Below are 21,425 nucleotides of genomic sequence, written 5' to 3' on the forward strand. Positions count from 1 at the left end.
CGGGGTCGCTGTGTTGGGGCCGGCGTGACAAGGTGGCAGGTGCGTGATAGCGGCGGATAGTGGCTCGTTTGCGTTCCCGAATGATGTCCCTCACGGACGTCAGAATCTGAAAAAGAGAGACAAGAATTCCTCCTCCTATTCCTCCTCCCCACTGGCATGCGCCAGTTCTCTTTTCTCTTTTCTCACCGGTCGACCGGTGGAGGGTAGGTTTTTCCCTGTGGCCACTGCCGGTGTATCGCAGCGCCCCGCCCCTTTTTGGAACACAGAGTGGTTTGTAGTTTGGGGGTGGCTTTTCTTTAGCGAGCGAGGAAGCTTTCTCTCTCCATGTGCACAATTTATGTTTATCTGAGTTATCCTCTCACTCTTCTATGCGCTCACTTTCATAAAGCTAAACTTGCACAAACTGCAGCAGCGTTATAACTCTGCAACTACTCCAGCCAACCAGAGACTAGAATCGGCGCCACACCAGTCATTCAGAAATTGGAGGCGGACAGATTCGGGCTGCCTGATTGGCTCCCAGTCAACCGCTTCTAGTTTGAATTAACGGCTGGAAGCCATTATGATGATCATAACAGCCTACTGCATTTAATTCTTATAATAACGCAAAAACACATCGACATCTGCTGACGCAGTAGCACGGCCTGACAATGTTAGAATTTTTATGATAATTTATTTTTCGCTTATTTCAGGTAATAAATCTACTACAAATTTAAAGAGATAAAATATAAGATGACAAAAAACATACATTCATAGCTTTTCTAATTACACATGATAAAATTTATCATCTATCTAAAGGCTCACTGTGTTATGTTTACTTTGCTTAAATTCGATCCTAATAAGATTTAATTTAATTTAAATTCTACATTCGTACTATAATTTTAATACTGTGATTATGAATTCGTTTGACTACAATGTTTCACTTGTTTTAATCGTAAAAAAAATTAACTGATGCCCAAGGCGTCAGTCTATAGTTATATAGCGCCACTCAGCGGTAGAAGCCAGCAAACACACAAACCCAAATGTCGCCACCGTGAGGCGTGGCGGTAAAACCAGAATACCGCATGAGTATTAATTAACATCTGTAGTTAATTTCATAGTTTTTGTTAGTTAATTTGTAATTAAGTACATACTTAATCTATTGTCTAACGTGTAAAACATAAAAAATGTATTTTCTAATGTGTTGTTGCTAAATCTTATGTACTTTGCTTGTGGTATAATGCTCCGCAGCTCTCGGCCTGTTTTCAGTCTCTGTGTAACAGCTAGAATCAACACACCAGGTTTGAACTAATACTGTACTTGTATATTCTAATACTAATGTCTGTCTGTGTTTACACAAAAGTTTAAATTTTTAGTTTGTGAACACATTTTATTGAACAGAAATAAACTATAGTAGTGATTTTTTGTAACCTTGTGCAAATTAAATCTGTTGAACTCATGAATAAATTTTTCCTCATAATTACTGATGTAATGCTTTTTAAAAATATGTTATAGTGTACTGTATATTAGTATATAATACATTTATCATTTGTAAATTATCCTAAAGACTTTTAGTGTACTAGTAAAACATTTGCAGTACTGTAGTATAGAAGGTTGTGTGTACTGTATAATATAATAAAGTATATTTGTATTAACCTCACAGTGTACTTTTTTAATGTTTGTAATTGATCAGAAGTATTGCAGCATGCTACTGTTGCAACAAGAATATACTCATAGTATATTTATCATGTATTTGTAACACAGTAAAAATAGCTGCAATGTACTTATAATACATTAAATATATTCTTAAATTGTATTAATTACTGTCAGGTATGCACGTTAGTACACTCATAGCCATAATCTTTAAGTGTACTATAAGTTGTTCCACTTTAGCACACAAAAGTATACTTAATACACGTAAAATTCTCCTTCTGTACAATTCAATTACAACTTAAATACACTTAGTACAAAATTAGTTGTTCCAAAATAGCAAACCTCAAGTATACTAATCATTAGTCTGCTGCAAGCATCCTTAAATATGCTTGGATTAGATATATTTAGCATACTTTTTCACATTTGTACACTTGGGTTTACAAATGTGCAAACAGAGCTACAGAGCGACAATACAACAACGTAACACGTTTCAGTCCTTTTGTTGTAATAAGGTATGAGTTGAGGTGGTGAGAGAAAAAACAGTAAACATTTAACATCTTGTGCAAAAAATAGCAAGAAGATAAATATTGTGCAATATAGTGAGAGATGTTGAAGTAGTAAGTAAGAACATCTGCCAGCTGTTCAGCACATTCTCTGAGCACTCTGCCTGGGATGTTGTCTGGTCCAGCAGCTTTACGTGGGTTGACTCTGCGTAGAATTTTCCTCACATCAGCCGTTGTGAGACACAGCACCTGATCGTTCGGAGAAGGTGTGGTCTTTTTCGCAATCACATCGTTCTGCATGTTGACCCGTGCGTAGAAGCTGTTCAGCGCATCTGGAAGGGAGCCGTCACTGTCACAGGCATGTGATGATGACCTGTAGTTGTTTAAGGCTTGTATGCCCTGTGCCCCGTGTGACACCGCTGTCCTTGAAGTTGTTGTGGATTCTCTGGCCGTGGGCGCGCTTTGCATCTTTGATGGCCCCGGGACAGTTTGGCCCTTTCTTGTCCCCCACCTCGGGTTCTCAGAAGTGCATGCACCTCCGCAGTTATCCACGGTTTCTGGTTGGGTCGTGAGATGCTCTTGAAGACAGTGATGTCATCTGTGCACTTATTGAACATTGATGATGTGTACTTCTTCAAGTCGGTGAAGTCACTGTAAGTCGCAGCCTCTCTAAACATGTTCCAGTCTTAAAACAGTCCTGAAGAGCAGAGGTGGCTCCTGCTGGTCAGATTTTCACCTGCTTCAGAACCGATTTTAAACGCCTGACGAGTGGTCTGTATACTGGAATTAATTAAGCCAAGATGGGGTTGGGGCTCTGTCCGATATGGGATGTTTGTGTAAACAAGATCCAGCTTTATTTCCCCGCTCATTGCAAAGTCCACATACTGATGGAATACGTGAAATAAAATTTAGGAAGCACTGATTTAAGTGGCTTATTTTAAATCAGTTTACAAAAAAAAATGTTTAAAACCAAAATTATAAAAGTATCTAATGATAAATCATCATCACTTTATGCCTTTAAAAAAAGGGTGTGTGCTGCTCATAGGAGCGTGGGGGTGCAGTGTGAGTGCATACTGTAGGAGTGTGTGTATGAGGCTCATAGGTGTGAGTGTGCTTAGGTGAGTATGGATGTGAGAGAGTGAGTCTGGTCTGATGCCCTTGACGGCTAGAAGGAGTGACTGGATGCGGGCTGGCGTGAGGCAGGATGATATCCGAGTGGAGTCCCATATGACGCCCAAATAAGAAGTGACGCATGAAGGCGTAAGCACACTCTTCTTGGTGTTCAGACATAACCCCAGCACTCTCATGTAATCGAGAACTAAGTCTCAATGACGGGCCACCATAAAATGGGCAAGAATCAGCCAATCGTCGATGTAATTCAGGACTCTGATACCTGACAGACGAAGCGGGTTGAGAAAGCTAGGCCGAATGGAAGCACCCAATACTGGTACGCCTTGCTCCCAAAGGTGAACTTCAGGAACTTCTGATGTTGAGGAAGGATGGAGACGTGGAAGTACGCGTCCTTCAAGTCTATCGTGATGAACCAGTCGCCTGGGCGGATTTGCTCCGGTTACCTAGTATGCCGTTAAACCGTGGTGGGGGGGCTTCTGAACTGAATCCTGTAGCCCTCTCCCACTGTACCCACTGAGACATGTCTGGAAGAGCTTTCCACTCGTTAATGCGTTCTACTAGAGGAACCAGCCTAACAAGACTGTTTCCTGGTGATGGGGTCTCCGAAGAGCTGAGTGGAGCCAAGCTCGTGGCTCCTGGTTGCGGTTGCGAGAAAGAAGCGGTAACGACCACAGGGGCTGACGAGTTTCACTCTGTTTCTGAGTCAGACGATGGGAGGACCTTGAGCTAGTGCTGGGCTGATCAGTGGCGGCATGCACATAATCATCTTCAGGACCTCCAGATAAAGGCGGCGACATCGTGGACGGCACCGCCAAAAAGCCCGGAATGTAAGATCGGTGCGTCCAGCAAAAGCTTCCGATCCTTCTCCCCAAACGACGCCAGGCTGATGCCTGTAGGGAACCACATTGGCCGCGGCCTCCTTAGCCGCCCTAATGGAGAGATCGGTGGCGCGACACAGCTGCTTAATTGCTTCAGGGCCTACTCCCTCTCCCCCTTATCCAGCTCCTGCAGGAGGTGAGCCTGGTATGCCTGCAGCAGACTCATAGTGTGCATGCAGGCTGCAGACTGACCCCCTGCCGTAGAAGCTAGAGGCCGAGAACACGAGAGAAATATGGCTTTTTCCAGGAACGAGTTGGCTCATGATGCACTTCCTGGAAAAAGGGCAGACTCCTCCTTAAGGGTTTAATCCTAGGTTCTAGGATGCGTTTGCCCCATTTTCCTCAAACTACTGCTTCCTGCTGAACTTGTCGCCAGGAAATATCTAATTTCTCTGTAGCCTGAACTAAACACTCAAGCAGCTCTGTATCACCTATAGGGGGATCATGTTTCACTGGCTTGTGCACCACATGCGGTGCTGGCCCCTCCCCCTCCTCCATGTCTGACTCAGACACTTGGAGATGCCGAGGCGAGCTAGCGGCTAGCGCTAGTGGCGCACTAGCACAGAATGTGCCTAGGCACATCATACACAAAGCGTTTGTATCACCCAGCTCGATGAGCCTGGAGCATGGATGAACACAGCGCTTAGCCGCACACATAGTTTCTGTTTTATTGAACATGAGTGTAAGTTAAGTATTGTGTGGTTTTTCAGTATTTTTGTGAAGGATCAGTATTCTGTCTCTGCTTGTGAAGCAAAGGATGCTGTAGTAGGTTTGTCTGACACCTATACTCTTCCGCGTGCCGACATCAGACAAAGCTGCGTCGCTAAGGCGATGACGTCGTAAATGTGAAGTTGATTAAATATGTCTTCAAGACGTGATTTCTGGAAGCAATCTTCGTAGCTGTCACTACGTGACGCGGCTCGAAGTTCCCCTGAAAGGGAACTTAGTGTTTGGCATGGGTGTATATTGTCACGGGTTTAAGCTGCGACGAGAGTGCGCCCAAATTTTCCCTCCTTGTTTACTCCTTAGGCTCCCTCCTATGGTGGCACCCCCTTCTGCAGGTGTGTGAGGTGGCGGGGCTGCCTGATACATGCCACATAAAAGTGAGGCAGGGAGCTTGCTTTAAAGTACAGAATAACAATGGCGAGAGTTTAAAAGTCTGAGTTTAGGGCACAGAGCCTAACGTTAAGCAGTGAATGCTAAAGGCGAGATCAAGCAGTACCATGCCATGTGTTGCAAGGACTTCGAATGCAAGTAAACTGAATGCCATTGTTTGATCACCAAATGGGAAAGAGTGATCAAAGGACTGTGCACCTTGCTGCGGCACTTTTATCTGCACCAGGCACCAGGTTTTGCAAGCCAGTGACATGGTTGATGCACCCCTCTACAGGCTGGGCACTTCCTGCACCAGACTTGCAACCTTCACTACTTTCCCCGCTTTTTTCCTTCTTCTCTTCTCACTTCCCTTTCTTTTTCCTCACTCACTCACTCACCTAATTTTGCATAAAGGGTCACAGGGGGCCTATCCCAGGAAACTTAGAGCACAAGGCTGTGTACTCCCTGGACAGGGTGGCAATTTATCATAGGGCACATGCACATACACACACTCACATGCTCATTTACACATTATGGGCAAATGGAAATGCCAATTTGCTTAATTTGCGTGTCATTTGACTGTGGAAGAAAACAGGAGTAGCCAGAGGAAACCCACCAAGCATGGGCATACCATTTGGGTGTGCCAACAGCAAAGTGCATGTACCAAGGGTGCAGGCATTAGCTCACCAAGATGGCGTCGGTGAGGTCATCTGCCAACACAACTGCTCGGACCCCCTTTTCTTTAAACAAACTTGATGACCTCATAACCAGGGTAAGGTTTCAGAGAAACAGAACTGCAGTCTCCTCTGCTTCACTGAGTCATGGCTGAACCCAGCGGTGCCGGACCACGCCATCCAGCCGGCCGAGTTTTTCTCAGTTCACCACATGGACAGGATCATGTATCAAGTATCATGTATCATGCATGCGCTTCCTGTTTTGACGTCGGGTGTCACATGATCACAACTAAGCCAACAGTTTTTCTCAGTTTTGCGCTGCGGAATTGTAGGTAATCGTCTCCCCTTCTGGGTCTTAGTCGCTCAACAGGGAACGCATTCTCATTTAGGTGATAGCGGTTAGCAGAAACTGTTTTGCAGTTCTACTGTGTGTTAGGCAGATGGAAGTTCAATGTAACAGAAGACGTGTTAATAAATTAATATTGTCCAGTTCATTATTGGAGGCTTAAGTACAAAATTGTAAGAAATTTCAGTCCTGAACTATCAGGTGACTGCTGTCACAATTCCTTAAAGAAAAGCTGGGACCATTCCCAGTCACCACATGCATCCCAAGCAGAGCACATGGGACCTCCATGCCACAAGATCTCCAACCAGAAGCAAGGCACCAGGATGAGTCAAGCAGGTCTAGACACGGCCATGATTAGTCTAAGTATTGAAAAAACAAATACTGTACTTCTTGAGTTGTTATTTAAAGATTGTCAAAGACTCTGCTGTACAGACATCTAGAAGAAGTTCGTTCCACCGCCTAGGTGCCAGAACAGAAAAGAATCTGGATGAATATCTTTTTCGATCCCTAAGAGATGGGCATGATCACAGACATGCTGAGATCGAGGTGGAAACCTGAGTGTCTAAGGGAGGAAAGGAAAGAATAAGCTATGTGACATCTGCATAACAATGGTATGAAAATCCATGCAATGATATGACCTTACCAAGAGACCAGATATAGAGGAAGAATAGAAGAGCCCTGAGGGACAGCAGTAGAGAGTCTGTGTGGGGCAGATCCCCTCCATGTCACCTCATACAACCTATCTTCTAGGTAAGAAGCAAACCATTGCCACGCTGTTCCACAGATTCCAAGGCTTGTATGAATAGTTAATAAAATCCTGTGGTTTTCTGTGTCAAATGCAGCTGACAAGTGCAGAAGGATGAGGACAGATGATAGTTTAGCTTATCCAGCAGCATGCAGCTTTTCAATGACTGACAGAAGGGCAGTTTCTGTGGAATGTGCCACTTTAAATCCACATTGGTTGAGATCATTAAGGTTGTTTTGTGAGAGATAGTTATAAACAGTCCTTTTAAGGATTTTGGAAATAAAAGAGAGAAGTGATCACGGGCAATAGTTGCTAACTTCTTCTGGATCTAGGCAGGGTTTCTTGAGGATGGGAATAACCCTTGCCTTCTTAAAAGCAGCAGGAACATGCCCAGATGAAATGGAATGGTTGATGATGGTTATGGTGAAGGGAACGAGTTCTCGTGAGATGGCCTGGGGCATTGTGGAAGGGATTGAGTCTAATGAACAGGTGGTGGGGTTGAATGATGATATGATCTGATAAATCTTATCAGATGAAAGGGTAGAAGAATTCTGCTAAGGGAGGGGAGGGAAGGTCATGAAGTTCTGGTGTAGGATTTGTGTTAGGAGCAAAGGACTCACTTATACCAAGAAATAACTGCTAATTAAAAAATGTTCGTACGTACCCATTTTTGAGTGAAGAATTAACTATTTTAACGGGGGTTCCATTATTTCTCGCACTATTTGTTTAAGAAAATGTTTTGGCAAAGCATCTAGTACACAAGTTGATGATTTGTCACTCTCTTAGAGGGAAGAGATGTGCCTTCGTTGTAGGGTTTAAGCGCAGAGTTGTCTGATGTATGTAGGTACTGGCTTTTGGCCCACTGTAACACAGTTCTAGTCTCAGATCAGAGGTGGTGACTGTGAACTCAGTGTGCTCTAAAGTTGTGGTCTTTCTATTAATTAAATTACTAAAACAGACTGGATTAAGCTCAGGGAATAGACACAGTCTCAATATGGTAAAACCTGAGTTAGCCTGTTTGTCTGCTACCTTGCCTGGTCTCTGGGTAGTCCCTGTTTAACTAGACCTGTTCAAAGACAATGATTGAAAGAAATGAGAGCAGCACCTTCCCAAGTGGGATGGACATCAACCTACCCTAACAGGCCAACTTTGCCCTCAAAAGTACTCCATTTATCTATAAAGCCCACATTATTTTCGAAGCATTACCTGGACATTCAACGACTATTTCCTGTTGTAAGTTATGTTTTCATGTCGCAATGCAATTGGGCCAGAGTGTACTAATACATTAAACATTACCTTCGATATTTTTTAAACTCCTCTGTGAAGTTATTCCTGCTAATCTCTGACTGATGAAGGCATATATTAGCTTCAGATTATATTATCCTTAAGAACCTATGCTGTCCTTAGGCCCTGAGATTATCTTTTACTGTATGTCTGGAGCCCTGGTTCCCAAGATACACCTAACCACTGCCTCTGGTGCCCCTGAAGGCCTAGCCAAAAGTAATGAGTGCCTCCGTAAAGACTGTGCTATAAGCTGAGCCATTTCAGGTTTCTCAGTTGCTGCTTTACTGAGAAGAGCAAATCTATTGGACACATAAAGCGCAGAGCAGGTATGCTCTGGTGGGCAGAAGAAAAATAACTAAACATCTGTCCTGCCCTCAACATACTGAACAAGCTGAATGTTAGCTATGAGAATGGACCAGAGTCTGGATTTTGTTGTTAGTGGATGGATTGCCGATGTAGTAAACGATTGTCCGCTTTTTTTTCTTTTCAGTTTTCTCTTTTTAATCTTTGGCTTTGTCATTGTCTCTGTTACCAGAGCGACTAGTTCTCATACCTGGTACTACCTGATGTGTGCACGCCGAATGGCAATTCTTGGGGGCTTAAGTAGGCACGCAGCCCGATAGCATGCAGTTCTTCAGATAACGTCATTTGCTTTGTCAATGCTCCAGTGTAACACTTTGAATGCCGCTTCCACCTAACTGAGCGTAATAATGCACATACATGATAGTACATGTCGAAAACAGGGAAATAAGAGCAGGCCCAAAAGAGGTTTAAATGTGGTTGTTTAAGTTTAGTTGATACAATTAACTTTAAGTGTACTATTTTTTTTGGTAAGTATATGTTCTATGGCTTATGTTTCTTGTAAAAATAAAGTATAAACAGGCCTTTTAAACATGGGAAACGAATCTATTGAAAGAAAGTGAGAAATTTATATTTTTAACAAATTTGCAATTATTACAGATGTTTAATGATGATGGTTATGTCTATGTGCCGCACAGCATATCGTGCAATGGATATTTAGTTGGCATTTCTGTGGCAGTTATTTACACGGTTGGGTTTTTAGCTCAAGCAGCGAATGTATCTGAGCATTTGGGGGTAAAGGACCTTGCTCTAGGATCCAACAGTGTCAACCTGGCAGCATCGAGGCTCAAGTCAGGGACTTCCTGGTCAGCAGTCCAACACAATAACCACTGAGCCACCCCCTTCTTACAGATGTTTATAAGCCATATATGTACAACTGCCTGTGTTAAATTATCAAAATATACACACACTTAAAATAGATATATTAATTAATGGTTCATATTTCAGTTCTTCTTATTACCTATGTGTTATAGAAAGCAGAGGGACCTCACTGGAACCTTTCTGTCACCATACTACGAGGAGAGTTTCAGCATTCATATGACCTCTGTACGTCAGCACTCATACACACAGTTTTATACTTTTGTAATTAATAAGCATAAACTGTATAAAAGAAAGAACGGAGGAATGATGACAAATATAAATGCAACAAAAGTGTGAGAATTTTAATGTACTTTGACACGTTTTATAAATATTTTACAAGAAATCTCTCTCACAACATAAGACACTGCTTTTTTCCTTATTTTTTATTACCTGTTTGTATGTTGATGTACTAGCTGTTGTTCTTGTTAAATACTTGTACATGTGACACAGTGACTAAAAGCAACACTGTTCACATGTATCAACAGTTTCACTGCCTGACCTTTATGTGACATTACACCTACCCACCGCCTCAGCTTGTATTTTGAGAACTAGGACAATCAAAAATTGCAAGACACCTGAGTGGACTGAAACCTTCTGCTTCCGTGCTTATAGCCAGGTCAAGGTGAGTGAACAACCAGGCTAAAAATCAGACCCTTTGGTTTCATCCCTGATTCAGAAGGGTGCAGGTCTCTTTTTTGTAGTCCAAGCCTGAGACCTAATACCAATACTCAGACACGCTTGATACAATTTTTTTTTTATCACAAACACTATGTGCAAATTAAGCTATGAAAAGCACCTGTACATGTATAATAGAATGTATAACATTTCTAACATTTTTTGTGTCGTTTCTTATGTTTAGTAAACGCAAAGTATTGTTTTGTTAGTGTTAGTTCTTTTGATTATTTGTTAATAGGACAAATAGGCATAGATTACCTCTAGGCCTTATATACATATAACACAAACTGCTGTGCAATACATTGTACACTGCTCTAGTTTTGCCAAGAATATGTCTATTATTTAAAAGGGAAAAAATTTAAAAGAGGCTTTTTGTTCGCCCCACTAGAATATTCTGGAGCTGAATTTGTATGATGAAGATCTTATCAAGGATGAACTATGCACCAGTATCCTGTTTGACATCAGTGCCCTCAAATTGGGTCAGAAAGAAAAAAAGATGTTTATCACAGATGATAAGGTCAGTTACCAGGAAATTCACAAGTTCAGAAATGACTCATCTGGTGTCATAGGCATGGTATTACATACAGTAGTGCTACAGAATCCTATTAAATCACCTTTATCTTTATTTTAAAGTACAAAAATGAATAACAAATGGGCTTAAGTGGACATACTGTACTTGGGCAAGGGAATAAGAGCTTCAATCAGCTTTGCACTGCAGAGAAAAACAAGAGGTTTGATTACTGCCCTTAGCAATTTTATTTATATAACCGTTGAACAAGATCTTTGGTACCCTTCGCTCAATGAAAGAAAAACTTACAATGGTCACAGAAATAACTTTAATCTGACAAAAGTAATAATGAATAAAAATGGTATGAATGTTAACCAATGAAAGTCAGACATCGCTTTTTAACCATGCCTTACGGAATTATTTTGTTAGAGAATAAGAATTTATTATTGCTTCCGATACCTCGGTGTTCACATCACGCAGGACCTGTCATGGTCCTGTCACATCAAGACCGTGGTGAAAAGGCCCGACAGCGTCTCTACCACCTCAGACGCTTGAGAGACTTTAGACTGCCCTCTAAGGTGCTCAGGAATTCCTACTCCTGCACCAAAGAGAGCATCCTGACGGGAAACATAATGACCTGGTTCGTAAACAGCAGCATGCAGGACAGATTAGCTTTACAGAGGGTGGTGCGATCAGCTGAGCGCATTATCCACACCGAGCTCCCTGACCTGCACTCAATCTACAGCAAGCAGTGCTGGACCAAGGCCAGGAAGATCCCAACAATGGACTTTTCTCTCTGTTGCGTTCTGGGAAGCGATTCCGCTCCCTAAAGGCCAATACAGAAAGAATGAGGACGAGCTTCTTCCCTCAGGCAATAAGGTCTCTCAACCATAAACCAACACAGGACTAATACCATCTTTTAAACTTCCAACATTGGCCGGACAATTAAGGACACTATGGACACATTCATACACACTTATTACGCACTATATATTTATACTTTCATTTCTGAACCATTGCACCAAGACACTTTAATAAGAAACTTCAGTATGTCACTTTTTATGCATATTTGCACACCCATGGTCACTTTCAAATTTTTAAAAAACTTTTTTTCTTCTATATTTCTATATTGTAATATTTTTTTATTATGCCCTTATTTGTGACATGGTGTGTATCACACTCAACGTGGACCAGAGGAAGTGAAAGAAAGAGTTGTCTCAAGATATTCAAAAGAAAATTAAAGACAAGCACGTTAAGGGTAAAGGGTATAAGATCATCTCTAAGCAGCAAGATGTTCCTGTGACTACAAGTGCACATATTATTCAGAAATTTAAGATTGTAGCCAACCTCTGTGGACATGGCCGCAGGAGGAAAATTGATGACAAATCAAAGAGATGGATAATCTGAATGGTAACAAAAAAGCCCCAAAAGACTTCTAAAGAGATCCAAGGTGAACTTTATGCTCAAGTAACATCAGTGTTAGATTGCACCATCTGTCGTTGTTTGAGCCAAAGTGGACTGCGTGGGAGAGGACCAAGGAGGACACCATTGTTAAAAAAACAAATTATAAAAAAAAGCCAGACTGGAATATGCCAAACTACATGTTGACAAGCCACAAAGCTTCTCTGAGAATGTCCTATGGACAGATGAGACAAAAATTTAACTTTTTGCCAAGGCACATCAGCTCTATGTTCACAGACAGAAAAAATAAAGCATATCAAGAAAAGAACACTGTCCCTACTGTGAAACATGGAGGAGGCTCTGTTATGTTGTGGGGCTGCTTTGCTGAATCTGGCACAGGGTGTCTTAAATCTATGCATGGAACAATACAATTTTAAGACTATCAAAGGATTCTAGAGAGAAATGTGCTGGCCAGTGTCAGAAGACTTGGTCTCAGTCACATTTCAGGGGTCTTGCAACAGGACAATAACCCAAAACACACAGCTAAAAACACCCAAGAATGGTTAAGAGGAAACCATTGGACTATTCTATAGTGGCCTTCTATGAGTCCTGACCTCAATCCTATTGATCATCTTTGGAAAGGACCTGAAAGGACCTATTTTTTTTTATATTTCCATTGAAACATGGTAGAAAAGCAATGTCTGATTTTCATTGGTTAACCTTCATAGAATTTTTATTTATTATTACTTTTGTCAGATTAAAGTTTTCTGACCATTGTGAGTTATTTTATTGACCGAAGGATACCAAAAATTTTGTACACGTGTACAGTGATATATATATATATATATATATATATATGGCAATACTTCCTTCTACTGTTGGCCATCCAGGAAGATGCCTCTGGGTTAAGCCTTTTATAATTCGATGAGCAGTAACCCTTACAGTCAACAAGGTATTACAGACCATACAGTGTGGCAGGTTTTACAGCTCTCTGATATCATAATTTCATTCAGTGAGAAAGTGGTGACGAGAGGAAAAGAAACAAGGGTGGAGTTAATTGTCCTTGAAGGACCTTTGGGATAGGACAACCCAAACCTCAGTTTCTGAGACAACTAGAGGGACAATGTGGCTGAGGTAAAACAGTCTATAAGGCAGCCTGTCCTTTTATATGAAAGGGGAGTTTGTTGAAGGTGAGGGTTGCAAGAGATGCAGAATTATAATTCCAATTGTCATTGCGTTCAGGTTCCCATTAAAAAGCAGGTACAGGCCAGACTGTGACAGCCCTCTGATTGGACAGTCCCTTTTGAACTTTTGATGGAGAAATGTCAAATTCCAGGAGGAAACCGGATTAATAATAAAATTCACACGCTATTCGATATATATCTATAAGATTAAACTGAATAAGACTATCAATTTACTGTAGTGTGTAATAAGATTTATACTAAATAAAAATGACAAAGCTAGGGTATAGGTAACCTGAAACAAAAACATGAATACAGCTGCTAACAAAAATAAAATAAACATGGCTTTTGGGATAAAGCTTATTTTGTATATATTTATTTATTTTTTAAGTCAGACTAGTTGATCTTGTGGTCCGCGTTGATTTTAAGCTCATTACCAAGGAAATGCATTGTCATAGCTGGTGTCATACGGGCGCATTACAGTCACCCAAATATTAATACGTGCATCTAGTCGTTACCGGTTCAGCTGTGCTACTTTTTCTTGTAGTCGGCGCGTTGACTGATAGTTAATTTAGCCTGAATCACAAGCAACTTTGATTAAAGAGGGCTACCTGGTTAGCTTACATGCAGCAGTTACTGGAGGTATATTAGCATACTTGCCAAAGAGGTAAAAGTGTAAAATATTGTTATAACTCGGGAGAAATGCGGGAGAATTTTGACCGCAGAGTAAATTACTAGCTAGTGAAAAACAAGAGGATAAGCAGGTCTGTATATTTGTGAGAGGGTCAGTGTTTTGTAACACCCCAGCATTTTATTGTCTCAAGCGGTGAAATTAATAAAGTTCTAACGCTAACAACCTAACTAAATGCCTGCGTCATGCTAGCTTTACAGTTAACAGTTTAGCGTTCATTCATCACTTCACCACTTCGTACACCCTGCAAACATTCTACAAAGAAAGATAAAAAAAGCTCAGACATCTTAGCCGTTTCTACCTCATACTGTACCTCAGACCAGCCTAAAAGTTTGTGTGTAACCTAAACACGGTAACAGTAATACATGTTACATATAGTAATACTTTTTTAGTCATATGTGACTTAGGTGAGTGAACATGTGTATACAGACCTTGTATTTAACATCATTTTCCCTTAAATGCACAAGAAGGATGAACCGTCATCAGCGTTCAAAAGAGTAGACACAAAGCTAACAGCTGCTGAATACACCGGTGAACTTTGGGGGAGGGGCCAAGCAAAGTTCAACCCAGCAGCTGGGTTACACAAAAACTACCCAACTCTTTGTAAATAACCCAGACAAATGACCCAACAGAGGCAACCCAGCGTTTGAGTAGAAAAAAACAACCCAGCGTTTTTTAGTGTGTAATAATTTTAGATCGATAACAGCATATTTCAATGAATTAAAGAGTAGGGTAACAACCATAATAATTAAAAACATGAACTGGTATATCAATGGCTGGTTACCACCACAATGCTGCATCTTTTTTTTCTCCTGCAGTCAAAAGTAGATTGTGAAACTTACAGGTAAAGTACTGTATGTCTCCGCTAGTGCAATTTGAAGCAACAATTATCCTAACATACAGTATATAGTATATAATATAATATTAAATATTATTATTGTATTTATATGAATATAAAATATCGCTGATGGATGATTGCTGTTCTTGTTTTCAGTTGAAGGATGAGTTGTGGGTGGAATTTGAGCTCACAGAGAGGTAAAATAGATAGAGATTACAGATAAAAAATTATGGAGAATATTTTAGAAATATTTTACAAATAGTTTATAGGCTTAAATTAATCAATTATTACAAAAAGAAACACACACCTAATGCTATCATTTGCAAGTCCATGCTACAAGGATGTATGATACTGTACATACATTAGACTCTATGGGAATTTAAGACATTATAGAAGCTTTCCTACTATTTCAGTTTGTCAGTAAAGCATGCAACTGAACAATGCTTTTATTTTTATTTTTTCATACTTTTCTTAGGTAAGATATTAAAATAATATAAGCATATTTTTATCTATATGTGTTTGTTTTACAGTGCTGATGCACCTGGTCAGTACCACTCTAATAGGGTTCTGGTGGTAAGCACTTTTTTAACTATTATATTTTAAACAGCCAGACAATTTTAAGTGATAATAGGAAAAAAATGAAAAATACTATGGTGTAACTATATATGTGATTTTGCAAAAAACTCAAATTTAAGGTAAAAAATAATTAAAGTTCCAGCACACCCCACTCACATACTGTACTACGGACAATTTGGGAACACCCATGAACCTACAACACTTTCATGGCCTAGAAAGAACATGCAAACTCTGCACACACATACTAGAGGCATGATTCAAACCATTAACCCATCCTAGCCACCATGCTGCTGTACATATATACAGTGGTGATTAAAAGTTTGTAAATGCTTTAGAATTTTCCATATTCTTTATAATATCAAGATAATTTATGTATTGAGTGTTTCACTAATTAGTTTTGGTCTATTTTGCTAAAGAATTATGCTAATTAGAATGATGGTGTCCTTTTGACACCGTCACAGGTGGGCCTTCAGTAGGTTAGATAGGTTTGCAGCAGAGGGTGAGGTGGTCAGTAGTCTAAACAGCACTTCTAAATCTAAGGCCATGTTTCTCTCCCAGAAAAGAAAGAACCCATCCCATCCAGTTGGAGGAGTTTAATTATCTTAGGGTCTCGTTCACGAATTATTGCAAAAGGGATTTTGAAACTGATTGAAGTAGGGGTGCAACTTCTGCAGTAATGTGGTCGTTGTGCCAAATCTTAGTGGTAAAGAGAAAATTGAGCCACAAGACTTCTGATTTACCAGTCGATCTACAGCCATACTCCCACCTATGGTCATGAACTTTTGGTAATGACCGAAGCAAGATGGCAAATACAAGCTGCTGAAATGAGTTTCATTGCAGAGTGGTCAAACTTGCTGTACTGTATAAGATCAGATGAGAAGTTTTAAAATCCAGTTGAGGTGGTAAACTTTGTGCTTGGACTCCAGTTATTTGTCGAGAACTTAGAAGAGATGGGAAGATAAATGCATACTTTATGTGGGTTCAGTATAATACTAGCAGAGAAGGATGCATAAAAGTAAAACTTTTCAGCTAACCTATCTTTGAGAGCAGCCAGGAGCTGATTGACAGACTGATGAAAGTTGGAAGGTAGATGACATTATTGAAAAATTCATTATTCATTGTAACCCTAGTCATAATGAGACTGTGAAAATTTTCCTTTTTAAAAAAAAAAAAACATGTAATTTTGGAACTTCGAGAGACTCACTTATAAGGAATAGAATTATTTGTGGAATTCACATAAGAGGGAGATTACTTTGTGAGAAGACTACAATGTTGGACACATGCATACAGCTTTGCATAGAGCTATTACACCAGTGCATAGTGTAGAGAGTGTAATTCAAGTTTTTTTTTTGAAAAGACATGAGAAAAGCAAACATTGATACCCAGCATGTAGTAAGAAGAGCAAATGATGTGGCAAAGACAACTACTTTGCAGCTAAGTGCAGAGCACGCACAAAACAGAGAAGGCACAAATTTGTGCATAATTGTCATGAATGGGTGGTAATGGCTGTTATTGACATGGGCAGAAAAGGGCAGGCATAGGCACAGGTCATGTTAGTATAAAATAGTCTTTAATCAGGACATAACATAAAACAGGAATCACAAAGTAACAAAACAAAGAAACGAACACACTCAAGTTATACTACCCATAACTAAACAATACCCAAGCTCTATGACAAGATACACAAGACATAAGCATTATGATGAAACACGTGCTCAACTGACAATACACAGGCTCTAATACATGTTACACATGACGTAAGCTCTATGTTGAAACACAGGCTTACTAACGAAACACAGCCTCTAATACCTGTTACAAACAATGTTACACACAATATAAGCACTATGGTGAAACACAGGCTCTAATACCCGTTACACGAAATATAAGCACTATGTTGAAACACAGGCTCAAGAACGAAACACAGGCTCTACAAGCTAAGGATAGAGCTAAAACAGGGACAAGACAAGACTAGAGACACGGAGAGATGAGAGACTGGGCTAGAGACACAGGAGGACTAGAGACAGGGCTAGAGACACGGGGGGACAAGAGACGAGACTAGAGACATGGAAGGACGATAAACGGGACTAGAAACAGGACTACGGCTAGAGACATGGGAGGAAGATAGACGGGACTAGAGACAGGACTACGGCTAGAGACACAGGAGGACGATAGACGGGACTAGAGACAAGACTAGGGCTAGAGACATGGCAATCAGCTAAACATGACAATTAGCTAAACAATCATTTAGGTAAACATGTCTTTAACAAACACATAGCTGCACCTACCAGATAGCTAAACATACAACTAGCTACACTTACCAATAGCTAAACAAACTATGTCCTAAACATTTAGGAAACTAAACATACAGTGACCTAAACATCGAGGAAACTTAATATACTAAAGCTTAACATCCAAGGGACTACAGCAACACTAGAGAAACACATAGACTCGGGCCACAGAAGCACAGAGACTAGGGACACAGAAGCACAGAGGCTAGGGCCACAGAACACAGAGGCTGGGGACACAGAGTACTTACTGTACAAAACCTGGAATTACACACAAGGCTACCCAAGACCGAATCAGTTTCACACACACTTGAACACCAAAGACTTACATACAATCACACTTAGCCTTGGGACATGCTTAGTGGTTATGGGACAACATGAACAACAAAATAACAAGATAAAATAAACAAACATATTGTAGCGTTTTACCGCCGGAAAGGATGTTGGAGAGACGAGTGAGTTTAATTGCTGCCCAATGCAATGGCTGGGAGTACTTTATTCATCACAGCACTGTATAGCATGAAAAACACATTTACACGAGAACCACATCCAATTCAGCCTTAGCATGAACCGGAGCACATTCAACAGAACATGGCCAACTCACACAACATGGTCGAAGCCACTAACCCAAACACCCTTCCCCAACAGGGTGAACACATTGAAAACCCCCCGCAATGCATGATGGTCGTCAGCTGCTGCCCCGCCCACGCCACACTGCTCCCACCCGAGCTGTGACCATCCCCGGTCACCATGACTCTCTCAGTCTTGGGGCGTGAAGGCGGTCGGCGCTGGCGGTGTGAACGCCGGGGTCCTTTTGTGGAGGAGGGAGGAGCGCAAACATTGTCCTGAGGTGGTCCGGCCTCCGCAGAGTTCGACGTTTCGCCGGCGTGTGTCGACACCCATACGCTCCATAGGTGCCCCCACATGAAAGTCCTGCAGCGGTGCTCGCGAGCGCTGGGTGGGGCCATTCTTTGCCATGCAGAGGTCGCATCGGTGAACAAAGGGTTTACTGTCGGTATGACAGCCCGGCCAGTAGAAATGAGCGCGCAACTGCCGCAGAGTTTTATTCACCCCGAAGTGTCCCGAACTGTAATGTCCATGCACCTGTTCGCATGCGCCAGTACACATGTTCGCAAAGACCTTGGTACCAGCAGCTGAAAGCATTCGCCCGCGCCGCGCGACCGTTCCCAGCGGCGGTAGAGTAACCCTTCGTGCAACGCTAGGTGCTTTTACCTCTCGCCCTAGATGAGCGACTGCGGTGTAATCCGGTATCACACCCGCTTTAACCCAATCTAGCACCCTATGCAGAACCGGATCCTTTTCCTGCTCGGCAAGCACGATTTCATACACGTCCCGACCGGAAGTTGAATGCACTGGTTGGGGGAACAATGACGGTTGCGGGAGGAGCTAGTTTAACGGCTGCTGGGGTACGCTGTCCCGTGCCTCGAGACTACCGTTGCAACATGTCATCACCGCGAAACCTCTGTGTTCGTAACCATGAGGGGTAGCCCTGTCCCTGGCTAGATTCACCTACCGAGCGCCCCTGAGGTCGCTCAGCTCTTTCGCCGTGATGTTCTGCCATTATGGGTTCAACGCGCTCCGCCTCGCATAGTGCTTTAGAAAGGGAAGCTGGTGCCACTAACCTGATGTGCTCGAAATTTTCTGTATAGAAATAAAAGCAATTAAATGCTTTCAGGCAGCCACTAATCAGTTGGCACATCATCTCGGAGGAATTTTAGTGTTAAGGTGTTTGGTGGTATAAGTGGTTGGTGGGTTTAGAAAAGTATTATCAGAGAATGCAAAGTACAAAACTGGAAGTTCTACTTGTACTGTAAATATTTCTTTAAGGAAAGCTTTCCGTATCTCCTAAAGAAGCAAATGGCACGATCCTAAAGAAATATTACTTTTTTTTGCATTACAGTACAGTATATATACTAAAATATGGTTTATCTATACACATAGTTTTAGCTTAACAGAAAAATATGGACTAAAAGAAATAATATGGGCAGATTCCATTCATCTTACACGTTTTGATTTTAGGCTGCCCCATTTTCTACTCTGGAGGTGAAGTTGGACAAACTGCCAAAAGACAGTAAGAAGACAGAAAAGTTTCCAGTGAAAACTATACAGTATATTGGAAATTTTACACATAAGTGTCCTCTATTTATTGTGTGTATTTTAGTTAATAATGACTTGCACTTAAATGTACGGGGAGCATATAATGAAAAGCAAGTGATCTCAATGTCCAGCAAGAACAGCACCCTCATGCAGACTCTTCGTTACTACATCAACAAAAACCTGGAGACTGAGATTGGACTACAAATGGTATAATTTGTTTTACATTATCATGTGTTAAGAACTGTTTTTAAAAAATTACATATAATATAATTTACATTACACATAAAGAAGCTTAAAAAAATCTTATCTGTGAAATACATAGGAAGAACCATTGCTTACATCTAACATTTAATTCTTTGGGAAGGATATGTGTTATTATTGATGAGGAGCATTTAAGTCAAACTGGGTATGTTAAGTGCACAGAATCACAGTTTTCACACAGTAAATAAAAAGTTATTATACATTTTTTTTCTCAGTAAAAAATATTTTTATTTCTCTATATAATCCCATGCTACCCTAATCTTAGTGTTTTACAAGTGCTTGGTTACATCAAGGTAGAAAGATTTCTCAGTAGCCATGATTAGACTCCTTCCTTCACACTAAAACTTTGGGCTCTCAGAGTCATTATTTAATGGTCCAAACATGTGGAAATGACTTAGATTGACGTCATGACTGTATGGAGGATATAGAATTAACTCCCATTTCTGGTATTGTTCAAGTGGTGTCCCTGAATAATTGTGTATACAGTTCCAACAAAAACATGCGTCTCTTCAAGTTGCCGACAAGTCGATTTATAAGGATTAAGCATTCAACTTGCTGTATGCTTAAAATCATCAATGTACATCAGTGAATGATGTTCCTGGCTGAGGTGGCTAAAAGTGTACTGTACTGTAGTAGTTTCACCAATGTTTACTTAAAACTATTTCATTTTGCTCTAAGCTACCTTGGCCAGGAACATAATTCACTGATGTACAGCCTTCTTTAAAACGTTTGCACCATTTAAAAGTTTTACTGTGGCTAAACGTCTCATACAGTACCATACTGTGCTCGAAATTTTCTTTAAATGTCAGTTTCACTCCTTCGTTAATGAGAAATTTAATCACAAGTCCTGGTTTGATATCAATACCCACATATTTTCTCTTTTGGTTGTTTACCTGTCTAATCTGTTTTGTTTGAGGATAGTTGAAAGATGATACAACCTCCAGCTCTGCAGTAGTTCCTGTAACCCCTTTTGTTGCCACCAGTAAATTTACACTCTCTCTTCCTTTGGCAAAGGTGAGACAACTCATAATATTAGTTTTAATTACTCTTTACATTTAACATCTCTAAGTTTTTTCTTTAACAAATGGCATCATTATTATAGTATCATGTTGTAGTAATCATAAAGGATTACTGTATGTGCTAATAATGTTTGTTTTACTCCTCAGGAAAAAGTAGAATTGCATTTAACCAGAGTAGAAAGGTAAATATTAGTGATATTTATTATAATTGTTATATTATTATTATAAATATTATAGTGGAAAAAAATAAATAGTTGTCTGTACAGATCATACACATCGCGTCTAAACTAGATTCACATTCACAACATCCTCATTAATGAAGTTAACTTATTCATTAATAAAGAATAATGTAATGTGTTAATAACA

At 40.6% G+C, this 21,425-nt stretch overlaps 1 protein-coding gene across 1 annotated transcript in view; it reads left to right on the forward strand.

Annotated features, from left to right (window-relative positions):
* The first annotated feature begins 5,927 nt into the window (after positions 1-5,927).
* The window catches only part of LOC128535723 (cytosolic phospholipase A2 zeta-like), a 29,428-nt gene continuing 13,930 nt past the window's right edge, over positions 5,928-21,425 (forward strand). Inside the window, exons 1-10 of the mRNA XM_053509768.1 lie at positions 5,928-5,936; positions 9,620-9,692; positions 9,992-10,128; positions 10,570-10,698; positions 14,957-14,997; positions 15,331-15,373; positions 19,702-19,753; positions 19,844-19,986; positions 20,962-21,054; positions 21,207-21,241. Of these exons, the coding sequence (XP_053365743.1) occupies positions 5,928-5,936; positions 9,620-9,692; positions 9,992-10,128; positions 10,570-10,698; positions 14,957-14,997; positions 15,331-15,373; positions 19,702-19,753; positions 19,844-19,986; positions 20,962-21,054; positions 21,207-21,241 (755 nt within the window). The remainder of the gene's footprint in view (positions 5,937-9,619; positions 9,693-9,991; positions 10,129-10,569; positions 10,699-14,956; positions 14,998-15,330; positions 15,374-19,701; positions 19,754-19,843; positions 19,987-20,961; positions 21,055-21,206; positions 21,242-21,425) is intronic.

The sequence above is a fragment of the Clarias gariepinus genome, chromosome 13 (genome assembly GCF_024256425.1).
Source record: "Clarias gariepinus isolate MV-2021 ecotype Netherlands chromosome 13, CGAR_prim_01v2, whole genome shotgun sequence".
NCBI lineage: Eukaryota > Metazoa > Chordata > Actinopteri > Siluriformes > Clariidae > Clarias > Clarias gariepinus.